Source organism: Epinephelus moara, chromosome 6 (assembly GCF_006386435.1).
Source record: "Epinephelus moara isolate mb chromosome 6, YSFRI_EMoa_1.0, whole genome shotgun sequence".
NCBI classification, from domain to species: Eukaryota; Metazoa; Chordata; class Actinopteri; order Perciformes; family Serranidae; genus Epinephelus; species Epinephelus moara.
This window is the reverse complement of record NC_065511.1, coordinates 22,400,876-22,416,653: the sequence shown is the minus strand read 5'-3', so window position 1 is coordinate 22,416,653 and position 15,778 is coordinate 22,400,876. Positions and strand designations below refer to the sequence as shown.

Here is a 15,778-nt window from a genome sequence, read left to right as displayed (position 1 = left end):
ACAGGATGTAATGGATGACATGCTGGATTTGTTGGACCTGAGACAAGAAATAATGGAGCGAGTGGAGAACGTCCTCAAGAAGGCGATAAATTACCAGACAAAGTTCGACTGCTACACCCATCTCTGGCAAGATGACAGGAATGAGTTTCTCAGACAGTTTCTCCTGTACGGTCGTCTACTTACAGCTGAAGAGATGGAGGCTTACGGAGCAGATGCGCTCTGTGAGAGCCCGCCTACAATCGATAACTTCAAAGAACAGGTAAAAAGCTTTTTAGAATCATATTTGCCACACATTTCTGATACGAGTCTTAATTATAATCTGTGTTGGGGTCTTAATTTTACAGATAGATCATTATGAAACTCTGTATGCTGAAGTTTCAAAGCTTGAGGACTTCAGAGTGTTCAATGGATGGTTTCGAGTGGACATCAAGTTCTTTAAAGTGACCCTCCTAAACACTATAAAGAAGTGGAGCTGGCTTTTTAAAGAACATCTCTTGACATATGTCACTAACAGGTAAAATTAATTTCTGCACAGACTTTGGATGCAGAACAAACTGTAACATCAGTTGTTCTCACTGTTCATGCTTTCCTACTCAGTCTTGATGAACTGCAGAAGTTTGTTCGAACCACTGTTGAGGGGCTTGGCCAGCCTGTGGCTAAAGGAAACCACCATGGCTTGGTGGAAGTGATGAGTCACCTGTTGGCTGTCAGAGACAGACAAGCAGCCACAGACGAGATGTTTGAGCCTTTTAGAGACACAGTAATTCTGCTGGAACAATATGGAGTGACTATACCAGACCAGGTCTATTCTCAGCTGGAGGTAAGGAAAGGAATGGGTTAATGCTTCTATCTACTAACTAAAATGATATGATAACAAATGATTATTTATTCAAAAATTCATCTTGTCATTTTTTGGCATTTAACCTTATACAAATCAAATCAATTCTCTCTATAGGAACTTCCTGAGAAATGGAGTGGGGCAAAAAAGTTGGCCCTAAAAGTGAGGCATGAGGTGGCACCCATGCAGAATGCAGAAGTGATGGTTATACGGAGAAGATGCATGGCATTTGAGGTTACAAGTCACTTTTAGCTTTTATTTTTCAGAGATACTGTATATGCACAGTGTTGAAGCTATTTTATGTTTTACCTTAGTGTGAAGAACATTAAATTGATACTTCTTATTTTTCAGGTGAAACAAAGCAGATTCAGGGAGATGTTCAGAGCAACAGCTCCCTTCAGCTACAATGCAGTCCATCCCTACGTCAGTCTAGAGAAAGTAGGTTCAACCATTACTTTACTGTGGAACTGACATAAAATTGTAAAGTTTGATATTATTATTGTTATTATACTGCACACTGTGGATAACAGTTACTTTGTGTTGTATTCTAGTCTGATAAAGTTGTCCGAGACATGGAGAAAGAGGTGGCAGAGCTCCAAGAGTCCACAAATCTGTTTGATGTTACCATCCCTGACTACAGAGACATCAAGCTCTGCAGACGGGAGATCACGGTCCTCAAACAACTGTGGGACATTGTTGTATTTGTGCAGGTAAGTGGCTTAATGAATACTGTATACTTAGTATTTTGTAGTAAAGGAGATTACAGCTGAAGGCCTCATCACCCCACTACAAAACCTTAATAACTCAATAACTTGACCAGCCTGTCGTCGTCATCGCAGGCTGTCATTGATTCTTTGTATACCCTGTAGCCTCTGAATGTTCCCATTAAGTACCCCGAGCCCATTGACCCCTCTGCACGTGTCTTTATCTATACAGAGCAGTGTGGAAAACTGGACAATGACCAAATGGAGGCAGATAAACGTGGACCAGATGGATGCAGAATTGAGGAGGTTTGCCAAGGTGAGGTCACCAACAGTGCTACATCACACCAGCGCATCTCTCCTGCTGTCTTGCTGTCATGCACCATTGCTATTTGTAACAGATGCCTCTAATAACTAATTATGTTTACCTACCTTCTGTTTGTGTAGGACATATGGAGGCTTGACAAAGAGGCTCGCGTGTGGGATGTGTATTCCGGGTTAGACCTTTATGTAAAGAACCTGTTGACGTCACTGCGGGCCGTGAGTCAGCTACAGAACCTGGCAATACGAGAGCGCCACTGGGCGCAGCTAATTAGAACAACACAGGTGCATAAATACACACAGCAGAGGTCATAATATACAGTGATGTGTTTTGCTTGCATTATAGAAATCTGAGACCTTGCATTATGACAATAATTCTTTTCAAATAGATGGACTTCACTGTGACTGACAGGACCACGGTGGAAGACCTCTTGGCTCTGCAGCTCCATTTGTTGGAAGACGAAGTTCGCAACATAGTGGATAAGGCAGTCAAAGAAATGGCCATAGAGAAGGTCCTTTTTCAATCAGTAGATAAATAGATTGTGGTCAAACTATAGAGATGGAATGAACAGACAGGACACTGAACTGTTTGCAGTAGTAATTTGTCTAGTACAAAAGAAAATGGTGATTGTGTTTAGCTGATATGTTGACAACACGTCAGTGGGGCCGTAAAGTGTGACACGCTCACTAGTTAGGGAACTCACTTATTGCTCATTCCTACACCTGTTTTCCTTATTAAACAGGAAAATTCAACAAAGTAAGACTAACTTTAGCTTAAATGCCTTGTTAGTTATTTATAAAACACATTTAATTTGAGCTTGAAAGGAATAAAACTCATCCAAACTGTCTTAGTCTTGTTAGTCATCTAGTTAGTGCACTGTTCCAACAATCACCAACTCTATTTTGATCGAAATAAACCCTTAATTTTCTAAGTTAGATGTGATAATGTGCTGATCTGCACATTGTTTATCCCCACGGTCTCTCTCTGCCTCTCAGCTGTCCACTGAGCAGCGGCACTAGCTTGTTCGTCGGAGGCAGCAACAGTACATCATGTTTCACCAAACATGCAATTAATGGCAACAAAGGAAACAGAGAAATAACAGTTACGGTCATACTTTAAATCATCGGATTGCTTGAGTGGGAATGTCTGTTCTACTGTCATTCTAGTTCTGTGTGTTGAACAAATCAACATCAAGAGTCCTTTTGTACAAAAAAAAGTAATGACATCAAACTAGGAGCCAGTCACCATTTATCTCCACAACATAAACGTTTCAAGAGTCTGTTTACAGCTTTGCAGCACTGTATTTTACAGAAGAATGAGAGTTTTCTCGTTTCTTGAAGAATACTTAATTAAAGTGACTAAAACTAAAATCGTAGATACATGGTTTTCATTGGACAGCTTTAGTTACTATATTTGGTTTAGAAGTAACTCCTAGACCAAATATATTTAACTAAAGTAAGGAAATGCAGTAGGACATTTTGTGTCCAAACATGTCATGAGTGTACTCTCTAATATATATATTTTTGTATTTCAGGTTGTGACAGAAATAAGTAAAACATGGGCATCGATGGAGCTGTCATATGAAGATCATTACCAGACTTCTGTGCCATTACTTAAATGTGACGAGAACCTTATCGAAACTCTTGAGGATCATCAGGTAAATATCCAAGCCGCTAATATTGATGCTTAGATTTTACGACTGATCTTATAGCGCAGGCTGCACAGTGGCTGTAAAGCACAACAACAAGTTCTCAAGATCAGTTGTCTGTGAGAAGCACTGATAGTTAAGTGCTGAATAGAGATGAGAGTGCAGAGAGGGGCCGCCCTGTCTGACTGTCTAACAGCACAGCTGAGAGTAGAGAGGTCCCTATTGAGTCCTTAGATTTATAGCTGCTGTAGGAAACAGGGTATTGTTGCACAGTGGCGGTCTTTGTACATGTCCACCAGATGCATTGGGGGGTTATAGCCAGCAATTAGAAGTCTTGCCACTTTAGTGCCTAGATCTTTGTGTAAACAGACTGTGTCCCTCCCCCATTTTTTTATGGCACAGCATGCTAATGAAGTTGAATGTGCATTGAAATTAAAATGACACATTATGAGGTTGAGGTTATTAAGATATTACTTTGTCTTGCCACAGATTCAATGTTATTTTGGTGTGTTATATTGTATTGTGTCCATGTCTTAATCCTTAAGGTTCAGCTTCAAGGTGTCTTCCAGAGCAAGCATGTACACCACTTCCTGCTCCAGGTATTGGAACTACAGAAACAGCTGACTGTGGCTGACTCTGTGCTGATGGTCTGGATGGAAGTCCAAAGAACATGGGCCTACCTGGAAAGCATCTTCAAAAGCTGTGACGACATCTGCCAGAAGCTGCCTGCAGATGCACACAGATTTCGAGCTATAGATGCGGAATTTCAGGTCTGCACTTAATATGCCAGTCATGTAGCTATGCAAATTCCATTGTTCCCATCATTGTAAACATGGGGAATTTGGTTCTTTCAGGAGTTAATGTTGGACAGTGCGAAGACTAAAAATGTCATTGAGGCCACCAACAAACCTCATCTGCTTGACAAGTTGGAGGATCTACAAAGAAGGTTAATTTTTATTTAATTACCCTCTAATTATAGTTATCATAGTTTGGTGTTTTGTGCTCACACTTCCCATACCTTTTTTTAACAGGCTGGCATTGTGTGAAAAAGCTCTTGCTGAATACCTGGAGACAAAGAGACTTGCCTTTCCACGATTCTGCTTTATTTCATCTGCAGACTTGTTGGACATCCTCTCAAAAGGGAATCGCCCCAGAGAGGTAAATTTAAGTAGCCTATCCCTTCATTTTTGTTTGAAGTATTTGTCCAGTGTCACTATTTCACTGCTGTATCTGTCATGACAAATTGAGTGACGACTCAGTGTCTTTTGCAGGTGACTGTCCACCTCTCAAAATTATTTGACAACATGTCAGATCTTGAGTTTGCTAAAAACGAGCAGGTCGATAATCCTAAACTTGCAGTGGGCATGTACAGCAAAGAAAGGGAATTTGTCCCATTCCAGACTGAATGTTGCTGTTACGGGCCGGTAAGATTACATCCACTATCAAATAAACTGAATGAACTGAGCTGTCATGTTTCATCAGATGAGTTTACTAATGGTAAAAAAAATACTTTACATTAGGTGGAGGCATGGCTTACTTCTCTGGAGGAATCTATGAGGGAATGTGTCAGGGGTCACCTGTCTGAGGCTGTGTCTGTGTATGAGGACAGGCCCAGAGAGCAGTGGATTCTTGACTTCCCTGCCCAAGTGGCTCTCACAGGATCGCAGATCTGGTGGAGTAATGATATGGAGCTTGTGTTTAAGAGACTGGAGGAAGGATATGAGTCTGCACTGAAGGACTACAACAAGAAGCAGGTACACTTTATAATAAGTTTACACACTAACATGAAAAGATTTAAATTAAACGCATCTTAAAAATTTTCTTAATGGGGCAATAAGCATAGTGTTTCAGAAATGTCATCTTGAGGTTGCTGATGCTTAACTTAATATGTTGGGTCACATACATTTAAAAGATGCAGGTAGTCATTTTTTATGCTTCTTTGTAATTGGGAGAGGGGTGTTTATTCAATAATAAATTGTTGTTGATGCAACAAATTGCATGTACTATTTATACTTTTTCTGACTCGCCGTTGGTTTAAGTCACTGCATCTCCCAATAGAACAGCTCCGTTGAATGTCAGCCTGCATGCGTGCTTTTTTAGCTGAACATTGTTGAAACAGTGCAGCCTATGTTCCTGCAAGAAATGAGTGGAGTGAGATGCTCATTGTTTACACACAACATGTGCTTTGTCCGTTGACCCCTATTTTCTCCAAAATTCAAAGTATTTCCACACTGCCAATTTATTCCCGAGTAAATAGCGTTGACCTCATCGTGTTGCTCTCGGCTACTTGCCGTCAGCCTCCTGCTGTTTGACGGTGACACATCAATTTCAAAATAAAGGTGTAACCTGAAGATGAGGATATGGATCAATGTTTTCACTTTGCATCGACGATACTGGATCGTTGATCATTAAATCAATATATTGATCCAGATCGATGGATCGTTACACCCCTAGTGTTATCTGTAAGTGACGTGGCAGCTGCTTAAGATGATGGACACGTTTTCCATAATGTCCTCATAATCACATTAGAGCCAGTGACCTGAACTGGGTTTGCAGAACCTCATTGTGGGCTATGCTCACAGTTGTATTATCATTCTTGTCAGTTTCATCAGCACTATTTAAGGTTAGCATGTCCTTGGTTGCTGTTTGAATAATCTCTCACTCCCTCCAACGCACGACAGTGCACTGATTGGATCTGCTGTCATACAGGACCAGTGACAAATGTCAGACATCAGGTGATATTTTAGTCAAAACAAGAACAAAAGACGACTTTTAATTGTCTGTTTCTGTCAAATCATCCACAGGCTCTGCATTCATATACTGACTGTGTATCATGGATTCAAATTTTTAATGATTTTAAATACTTAAAAATCTAAGTGAAACAAGAAATTTGAACCATGCAATAGAACTCTTGTCTTCTATTTTCCTTGGCATTGCTTTGAATCTGTTTTTCCTCCCTCCTCCAGATTTCTCAACTCAACTTGTTGATCAGCTTGCTGCTGGGAGAGCTGAGCTCGGGCGACAGACAGAAGATCATGACTTTATGTACTATTGATGTCCATGCTAGAGACATTGTCGCCAGCCTCATTGCCCAAAAGGTAATCACATTTTAACCATCCCATATCAGCATTTCCTTTTAGTCTGATTGAGCTAACTTCGGCATTGTAACATTTTTTTCTCATCATACGAAAAAGAATTTATCTCAGTGTTTTTTCATTTTGTTAAAAACTCAATTCTCTGCTTGCAACTTAATATGTCATTTAAAAAAAAACAACGCTTTTTCACCGGCAATTATAAGTAGTATCAGTAGAGTTCCTGACTTTTTACATTTTTGTCGCATAATGCAATAGATTCCATTTCACCAAATGCACAGACTAAATTATAGACTGTAGGCTTAAAGAGAGAGTTCAGAGTTCAACAGTACAATTTTTTCCTCTTAGTTGAAGTGCTAATGATCACTCTAGATTGTTTTAGACTAAGTCGCAGTCAAGTGCTTGACATGTCAGCCATAGAGATGTCTGCCTTCTTTTGAATATAATGAAACTAGATGACACTCGGCGTGTGGTTGCAAGCACCAAATACATTCGGAAAGTTCAGCAGCATTTTCACTTTCCAGAGTCTTCGCCCAGTTACTTAAGATAATCCACAGACCTCCATGTAGGTACTATTTCATTTCTACTGAACTACACCCATCAACAGTATTACTGCACAAAGGGAAGCGTGCATCTACTGCTAGCTCTCCTAGCACTATTGAGCTACCTAACACTACAGTTAAGTTAAACAGAGTGCCATTACTGTTTGAATTTGCGCTTTCAGGAACACGAGGCTCTGGTCCATGAGCTGATGCATGTTTACCTCTGTGGGGTAATACGGTTGGTGAATGTAGTCCAGTAGAAAGAAAATAGTTCCTGTAAGAAACTCTTCACAATAAGGTCTCTGGATTATCTTTAGTAACCAGGTCCAATACTCAACAGCTCACACCAAAACAATCTTGATTGATAAATAACACTACAGGTAAGAGGAAAAATATGCTTTTTGATTTTGGGCTAAACTGTCCCTTTAAACTAAAACAAGACAATGTTTGAGTAGTTATGATTATCATACTATCTGCTACCCTTTTCTCATAGTTTAATAGCAGCCATGTGTGTTCACAGGTCACCAACTCCCAAGCCTTCCAGTGGCTTTCCCAGCTCCGGCATTGCTGGTATGAGCAGCAGCATCACTGCTTCGTTAACATCTGTGATGCCCAGTTCCTTTACTCATACGAGTATCTTGGAAATACACCGCGCCTAGTCATCACTCCCCTCACAGACCGGTAACTCTGCTGCTTATCAGATTGTGTATATGCATGTAACATTCAACATTCAATACATATGCTACATTTAGCATTATTAAACAGCGCACTTGTGTCTCTCCGTGTGCTGTTGCCATGGGAATGTTTAGGTGCTACATCACTTTAACTCAGTCACTCCACCTGACCATGAGTGGAGCCCCAGCAGGCCCAGCTGGAACAGGGAAGACTGAGACCACCAAGGATCTTGGCAGAGCCATGGGTGTCATGGTATACATCTTCAATTGTTCTGAACAGATGGACTACAAGGTGTGAAATTTATTAAGCAGACAATTCATAATGAATCCCAATGGTCAGTTCATGTGTTAATCAGATGTTAAAGTAAACATGTATATTTAAATGCTAATGTAATTTTTGTTTATGTTCAGTCAATTGGAAATATCTACAAGGGTCTGGCCCAGACTGGAGCGTGGGGCTGCTTTGATGAGTTCAATCGTATCGCTGTGGATGTTCTGTCAGTTGTAGCAGTGCAGGTCAAAACTATACAGGACGCCATTCGCTCTAAAAAGAAAAGGTAATCAGTTAAAGCTAAGTACATGAAGCCTTCATGCTGAAAGAGTGAAAATGTGTTAACTCTCTATGCACCATCACAGGTTCCACTTTTTGGATCAAGACATTGTTTTAAAGCCTTCCGTGGGGATTTTCATCACCATGAACCCAGGCTATGCAGGCAGGACAGCGCTACCTGAGAACCTCAAGGCTCTTTTCAGGTAAGAGTGATACATTAACTTTATTCATAGTGGGCCTTTACTCAGCATGAAGTTAACTGTCTACTCTGTGTTTCCTGCTGTAGACCCTGTGCCATGGTGGTGCCAGACACTGAGCTTATTTGTGAAATAATGCTGGTGGCAGAGGGCTTCCGTGGTGCTAAACTGTTAGCCAGGAAGTTTATCACTCTGTACAGTCTCTGCAAAGAACTGCTCTCTAAGCAGGTAGGAGAAAAGCACTTCATGGGACAGTTTGGATTTTGTTTCAGTGCGGTTGTATTAAGTACATATCCATAGTTAGTGTATTACCTACAGTAAATGGCGGTCAGCACACCCCCAGTTTGGAGAAAGAGATAAAGTGCCGCCACAGAAGCTAAACAATTGTCCTGCTGTGGATGGGGGCAGCAGCAAAATGTTTTTGAGACACTTAAAGAATGGGTCCACCCAAAAAAAATTGAAATCACTGTAAATGTCCACCATTTTAAGTGTATTTAACCGCTTTACCTTGTTGTCGGACAGCCCTTTCTAATGGGGAACTGAAGTCATTTTATCACTCAAAAAACAGTAATTTTACCTTGCAGAACACAGGAGTTGCTGGTCATGGCTGTCTCAATCAGTTTGTTTGTTTTATTGTGTTTCAAAGACTTAGTTCAGATTCAGCAAAGTCACAAAATAACACAAACAAACTAACTGATAGAGGCGCCAGTAGACCAGCAACTCCCATGTTCTGCGAGGTAAAATTGCTGCTTTTATTTTTTTCAAAGGAGTCTGGTGCCTTTGAGGAGAGCAATGTAACTGTTTCAGTCCCCCTTTGGAAATGGGCTGTCTGACAGCAAGGTAAAGCAGTTAAAAATAATCTATAGCATATACTTTAACTGATATAATGTTTTTAGGTGGGACTTTTTTAGGTGGCTAAAATTCATTTTGCTGCTGTACTGTGCACAGCAGTATATTTCTGCTTGCTTCTTTAAACTAGAAGTGTGCTGACTGCCATCTACTGTAGATAATACACTGACTACGGATTAATACCTCATTCAACCACACTACAAAATATTCAAACTATTCCTTTAATAGCGCTGTTATATTTCATAATGTTGGATTTGAACAGAGAGCATCAGTAATAAATCTAATAGATCTAAATCAAGCTTTACCTCAGAGGCCCAGTGATGCATGAAACCATTTGATAAATTTTACTAGTTTGTATGATACGATTTATGGCAAGTGTAAAGACAGGAATACACATCCCTACTGTCTATTCTTGTTTGTCTGTTAGGACCACTATGACTGGGGTTTGCGTGCTGTCAAGTCTGTTCTGGTTGTGGCAGGGGCACTGAGAAGAAGAGACAAGACTAGACCAGAGGATCAGGTGACTTACATCTGTATGTCATCTCACAGGTGCAGGAGGAAGACTCATCGTCTTATATAATCTATAAGTGCACTTTACTTTCCAGGTGCTCATGCGTGCACTGAGGGACTTTAACATGCCTAAAATTGTCACTGAGGATGTGACTATCTTTTTGGGACTGCTGGGAGATCTGTTCCCAGGCCTGGAGGTGGAGAGAGAGAGAGACTGTGAATTTGAAAAGGCCATCCGACAAACGACACTGGAGCTCCGACTCCAGCCTGAGGAGACGTTCATCCTTAAGGTTCGACATGATTTATACTTTGTCAATACTTAGAAAAAAGAATGAAAGAATCTTTTTCTAAACATTTATTTTGTCAGGTGGTGCAATTAGAGGAGCTCATGGCGGTGCGTCATTCTGTCTTTGTTGTTGGAAACGCAGGGACTGGGAAAAGCCAGGTTAGATTTTAGTGCCATAAAAATTGTGACAATAAATGTTCAATTTGTTTTTGTATGGTGCATTCAAAATTACGTGTGTATCTTTTCACCAGATATTGAGAGTTCTCCATAGGACCTATGTAAACCTGAAGAGGAAGCCTGTGTGGAATGACCTCAATCCAAAGGCAGTAGACAGAGATGAATTGTTCGGCTTTATCCATCATGCAACTCGAGAGTGGAAAGATGGTAAACAGAGCTGGTTTTAAATAAGAATAACACATTTTAAAACACATGAACCAGTGCTAACTTCTACTAGGTGTAAACAGTGCTTATACCGTGTAATCTCAGTTGTTATTCGTGTTCTTCAATCTCTGTGTAAGGTTTGCTTTCATCACTGATGCGAGAGCAAGCAAACATCTCCCACACAGGACCTAAGTGGATTGTGTTGGATGGAGACATTGATCCGATGTGGATTGAATCACTCAACACAGTGATGGATGACAACAAGGTACCTCCCTCCTGTTCACTCATACACTATTGTACAACACATAGCAACCAAGGTGGTATAGATAGAAAAAGATGTTTCTTTCCCCCTCCTTCGGCAATCACTTCTTGGAGTGTGAGTACTTGGAGGTCTTTTTCCAGAGCGATGAATCATGTCACAGTGATCTTGTGCCTTTGAAATATTCTAAAGCAAGTCTGTCAAACCTGATGAGATATGAAGTTGTTTTCCTTGTTGTTTGTGTTGATTCTCTTCTGTCAAAGCGACCATGCAAATGTTGTGATATTTGGATGCTTCGTAACACCTTTCAGGTCCTGACTCTGGCCAGTAATGAACGTGTGCCACTCACTTCATCCATGAGACTGGTGTTTGAAATCAGTCACCTAAGAACGGCCACTCCTGCCACTGTGTCCAGAGCAGGAATTCTTTATGTTAACCAGCTTGACCTGGGCTGGAACCCGTGAGTTACAGAGTTTGTGTTCACGTAATATGGAAACGTTTTTTTTTTTTTAAAGTTTTTAATACAGTGATGTTTTACCTTCTGTGTCATATGCTGTGCTTGTTAAACCAAAGTGACCATGTTGTGTAAAACTCTATTGTTCCCATTCAGAGTTTTTATTCTGTCCATGTGTCCTGGAAGATTTCAGTGTCCTAGACAAATGGAAGAAATTCCAGTCAAATATGTATTCATTGAGCTTAAATAAGTGATAGGCAGGTTATATAAAGAACGACATCATCAAGGCATATGGATTTATAATATTTTTTAATATAAGTGGGCTATTTTTCTCATACATTATATTCTGATTAAAATAAGCCCCATCAATTCACACGCATAATAAAACTATTTTGAAAATAAATAAATATATATTACGCTAGCCTAGGTTTGTTGGAACAACACATAAACACAAGGAAGTTCCTTCAGCTCAGAATAAAACAGAATAAAAACTATTTGCAAACAAACACAAAAATACATGAAGGCCTATCTGGCTTATAACATTTTAATTACAGGATGCTACTGCCGACTTGAAATCTGTTCATTTCCATTTGCTATGGGCCTTTTCTCAGATAAAATAAAAACTCTTGGAAGAAAAACAAAAAAATAACCATAACCTATTGCTGGCTCATATCATTTTACTTCTTGTGCTTTTTCGCAGCTGTGATGCTTGCACCTGCCAACTTAAAATCAGAGGTTCCAAGTAGAGGAAATTATTGTCTCCAGACATCATGACAGGAGAGATTTCAAACTTCAACATATTTTCACAGTAAAAAAAAAAAAACGTAATTACCAGATAACAGTGTGCTCAAAAGACAAGGGGACATTTAGGTATTCAGATCCTGATCAGATCTGCACAGCAACATAAACCAATTCCTTCCTGCTCAGGTACGTTACCAGCTGGATTGACCAAAGAGAACGCCAGACAGAAAGGGCTCACCTCACCATACTGTTTGAAAAGTATGTTCCTCGTTGTCTTGAACAAATGAGATACACCTTCAAGACCATCACTCCTATCCCAGAAAACTCTATGGTGCAGGTATACAACACACAAACACATACAGTGAATTAATTTCTTCTATGGTATGCCTACACATTATTGCAAATTGGAATAAAATAACTATTTCCTTCTTGTTCAGACACTCTGCGCTTTGCTTGACTGCCTTCTGACACCAGAAAATATTCCATCAGACTCTCCACGTGAGCTCTATGAGACCTACTTCACCTTTGCCTGCATCTGGGCTTTTGGTGGGGCCCTGTATCAAGATCAGGTAGTACTGGATGACACTGAGTATGGCATAACAGTTATAATTCAATATAAACTTATATAGCAACTGTATGCACCACTTTGTTGGGTGAGTTTTGCCATGACAACGACCTGCTCTGCAGAATTGTTTGTGTCCTAGTAAAGCTTGTAAAGCCTTGGTTTTATTTCATAAGTGCTTAAACTCAGCTGTTGTTCCTTGACAGAAGTAATGCATTTTCATAGAATAATAACTGGGTAGTAGTGTTGCAGAAGGACTCCAAGGACTGTAAGACATTGTTACTGGATAGATTGTTAATAATCCTAGTAATAGTCCACTTACTTTTCACTTCACTTCCTCCCTGATTTGTCTTCTTACTTCTGTAAGGAAGGTATAAATATAGGGTGAGGCACAATATAGTGCCTTTAGCTGACAGGCATGTCAACAGTGTCATGTGCCCAGGAATTATATAAGCTTAACTGTCAATAATTTGGACTAATCATGGGGTTGCCATTTAAATGATATGTAATAATGCGTGATATTATATCTTCAATGATTTGTTCAGCTCTATGATTACCGAGTGGAGTTCAGTCAGTGGTGGACCAAAGAAATGAAGACAGTGAAGCTGCCAGCACAAGGGACAGTGTTCGAGTACTACCTTGACCCTCAAACCAGACGGTTCCTGCCCTGGAGTGATACCGTGCCTCTGTTTGAAATGGAAACTTGTACACCATTACAGGCAAGAACATATAAGCTGCTATAAATATGGGAGAGTAAGACCCTCCAGAAACACAGACTTTTCACAGCAGTCTGAAAAATAATCACATATATGATCACAAGCAACCTTCTTAAAGAAAAATAACCAAAAATGAACAATACAGTCATATTAAAAATGTGTGTATGCCTCAGTGAACATAATAAGAGAGGGTAAAGTCCAATCACGAGGTTATGGCAGGGGTGCTAGAATGGATGATAGGCTTTCCACTGTGTCTGATTACCATCTACTACACCCCATACCAGACTGTGTGGGGGTGAAGGCATGAGCAACAAGGCTTGAGCTATCACCCACGCTCTATTGTCTTTCTTTATGCTCCTGCGTACAGCTGTGAATGCTCCAAAGGCTCTTGCTGAGCCATAATTAGTGGGGTTTTGTTCTGAGCAAATGATGCTATTATGACAGAATAGTTGTGGTGTACTGGGGAAATACAAGAAATTATAAATCACATACAATTCACTGAACACATGTCTGTCAATAAATCACACTCAAAGAAAGCCATAATAACTATGTATGTTTCTGCTCTCTGTCTTCCTGCTGCTTCTATGATTGCAGGCTGTTCTGGTACACACAGCAGAGACTGTGCGTCTTCGGTACTTCATGGACTTGTTGCTGGAGAGGAGACAGCCAGTGATGCTTGTGGGGAATGCTGGAGTGGGAAAGACTGCACTTGTCAAGAACAAGTTTGACTGTCTGCCAGAGAGTTACATGACTACAAAAGTACCCTTCAACTACTACACTACCTCCCTCATGCTGCAGGGTGAGTGGGGTTTTGTGATTGTTCTATACCACTCACTTCTGGCACATCAAGTAAACTGTAGCACCATCTGCTGGTATGCTCAGATTTAGAAAGAGTGGAGTGGAGAGGGGGGCTTCACCTTCAAACATTTTAGCAATTGTTGCCTTAGTCATATGACATCCCCACATTTCCAAATGTAGTTTGATTGGTGTAAGATTATTATAGCTCTTTAAAAAAAAGTTATTGTTCATCTTGTATGTGTGTAAAGGTAACTGTAGTTTGGTAGATGTTATTTTGCTGTTTGCTTTCTCTTGAAGTGACTCTTGAGCGACAGTTAGAGAAAAGAGCAGGCAAGAGCTACTCCCCCGTAGGCAACAGGAGGATGGTCTACTTTATAGATGATATCAACATGCCAGCTGTCGACAGTTATGGAACAGTGCAACCTCACACGCTAATACGTCAGCATCTGGATTATGGGCACTGGTGAGAAGACCCCACACATATGTAGCCCCACTCTTTGAGCCTTATGCCACAACATGTAACATTTTCCCAAACTGTGGTGTGTTTTGCTCATTAAATGAAGCCGTCTTTTCTTGCCCTCCGTAGGTATGACAGACAGAAACTGAGCCTGAAGGAAATACACAACACTCAGTATGTTGCCTGTATGAATCCAACTGCTGGCAGCTTCACTATCAACCCCAGACTACAAGTATGTTTCCCAGCTAAATTGCTCTTAGTGTTATTTTCTGATGTTGATTTAAAGGACGTGTATTGTACCAGAATATATTTTTTTCAATGTAGTCTTTTAAACTTTCAAGGTTTTAAGTATAATGTAGTTTCAAGAAAATATAGATTACAGTATGTGTGAATTACTGTGCACATTGCTATTTAAAGCTCCCTTTGACAGAGGCACACTTTATCCATTCAAAATGCTGTCAAGAATCTTAAGTGAATGTGTTTTTGAAGTGAATCTTTATCTGCAGAAACTAATTTCACTTACTTGTTTGCAGAGAAAGGGATTAGCATGGAGATGAAGCAGCAATTACAATGCCACAAGGAAAATTCATCTTAAATCTCCTGTGTGGTTTTGAGCATAAACAAATCATGCAACAGATTTCGACATAATATTTTATACTGAAGTAGCAGCATGGTGGGGATGTATTACAATAATGTAGGAACTCACACTACAAAAAAGCCTGTAAAGTGTAGTTTTAATAGTTATTTCCAGATCAGTTAGTTCTGATTCAAAATGACTACCAGTGATGAATTTGAAGATGTTTAGGTTAGATTAAAGTTGTCCCTAAATTAGGATCTTTTAACCATTAAAAATATACACTGATATACATTTTCCGACAGTTGGTTGTGCCTTTGCTCTTTACAGAGACATTTCTCAGTGTTTGCGGTGAACTTTCCTTCGTCTGAGGCTCAGATGTCAATCTTCAGTCAGATCCTGTGTGGCCACCTTAAGCAGCAGCTTTTCAATCCGCTGGTTCAGAGGAGCGCTGCAGCTGTGGTCCAAGCTGCCATAAGTCTTCATCACAAGATGGTTCACAGCTTTCTGCCCACAGCCATCAAATTTCACTACACATTCAATCTACGAGACTTGTCGAACATCTTTCAGGTAGTATTGCATTTTTTTCACAAGTGGATTTCTGAATGAAAAGGTAAATATTCATAT

General features: G+C 40.1%; 1 protein-coding gene across 1 annotated transcript in view; it reads left to right on the top strand.

Moving 5' to 3' along the window:
* Positions 1–15,778, top strand: part of LOC126392011 (dynein axonemal heavy chain 11) — a 50,387-nt gene that overhangs the window by 5,910 nt on the left and 28,699 nt on the right. The window contains exons 16-49 of the mRNA XM_050047099.1: positions 5–259; positions 345–514; positions 598–820; positions 956–1,072; positions 1,190–1,276; positions 1,390–1,548; positions 1,775–1,858; positions 1,987–2,145; positions 2,250–2,372; positions 3,396–3,518; positions 4,055–4,279; positions 4,364–4,455; positions 4,541–4,667; positions 4,781–4,933; positions 5,030–5,263; positions 6,476–6,607; positions 7,664–7,824; positions 7,953–8,109; positions 8,229–8,374; positions 8,454–8,570; positions 8,654–8,792; positions 9,841–9,933; positions 10,019–10,213; positions 10,291–10,368; positions 10,461–10,593; positions 10,728–10,855; positions 11,161–11,309; positions 12,231–12,381; positions 12,482–12,613; positions 13,152–13,325; positions 13,917–14,121; positions 14,418–14,583; positions 14,707–14,809; positions 15,482–15,721. Coding sequence (XP_049903056.1) covers positions 5–259; positions 345–514; positions 598–820; positions 956–1,072; positions 1,190–1,276; positions 1,390–1,548; positions 1,775–1,858; positions 1,987–2,145; positions 2,250–2,372; positions 3,396–3,518; positions 4,055–4,279; positions 4,364–4,455; positions 4,541–4,667; positions 4,781–4,933; positions 5,030–5,263; positions 6,476–6,607; positions 7,664–7,824; positions 7,953–8,109; positions 8,229–8,374; positions 8,454–8,570; positions 8,654–8,792; positions 9,841–9,933; positions 10,019–10,213; positions 10,291–10,368; positions 10,461–10,593; positions 10,728–10,855; positions 11,161–11,309; positions 12,231–12,381; positions 12,482–12,613; positions 13,152–13,325; positions 13,917–14,121; positions 14,418–14,583; positions 14,707–14,809; positions 15,482–15,721 — 5,130 coding nt within the window. The remainder of the gene's footprint in view (positions 1–4; positions 260–344; positions 515–597; positions 821–955; positions 1,073–1,189; positions 1,277–1,389; positions 1,549–1,774; positions 1,859–1,986; positions 2,146–2,249; positions 2,373–3,395; positions 3,519–4,054; positions 4,280–4,363; positions 4,456–4,540; positions 4,668–4,780; positions 4,934–5,029; positions 5,264–6,475; positions 6,608–7,663; positions 7,825–7,952; positions 8,110–8,228; positions 8,375–8,453; positions 8,571–8,653; positions 8,793–9,840; positions 9,934–10,018; positions 10,214–10,290; positions 10,369–10,460; positions 10,594–10,727; positions 10,856–11,160; positions 11,310–12,230; positions 12,382–12,481; positions 12,614–13,151; positions 13,326–13,916; positions 14,122–14,417; positions 14,584–14,706; positions 14,810–15,481; positions 15,722–15,778) is intronic.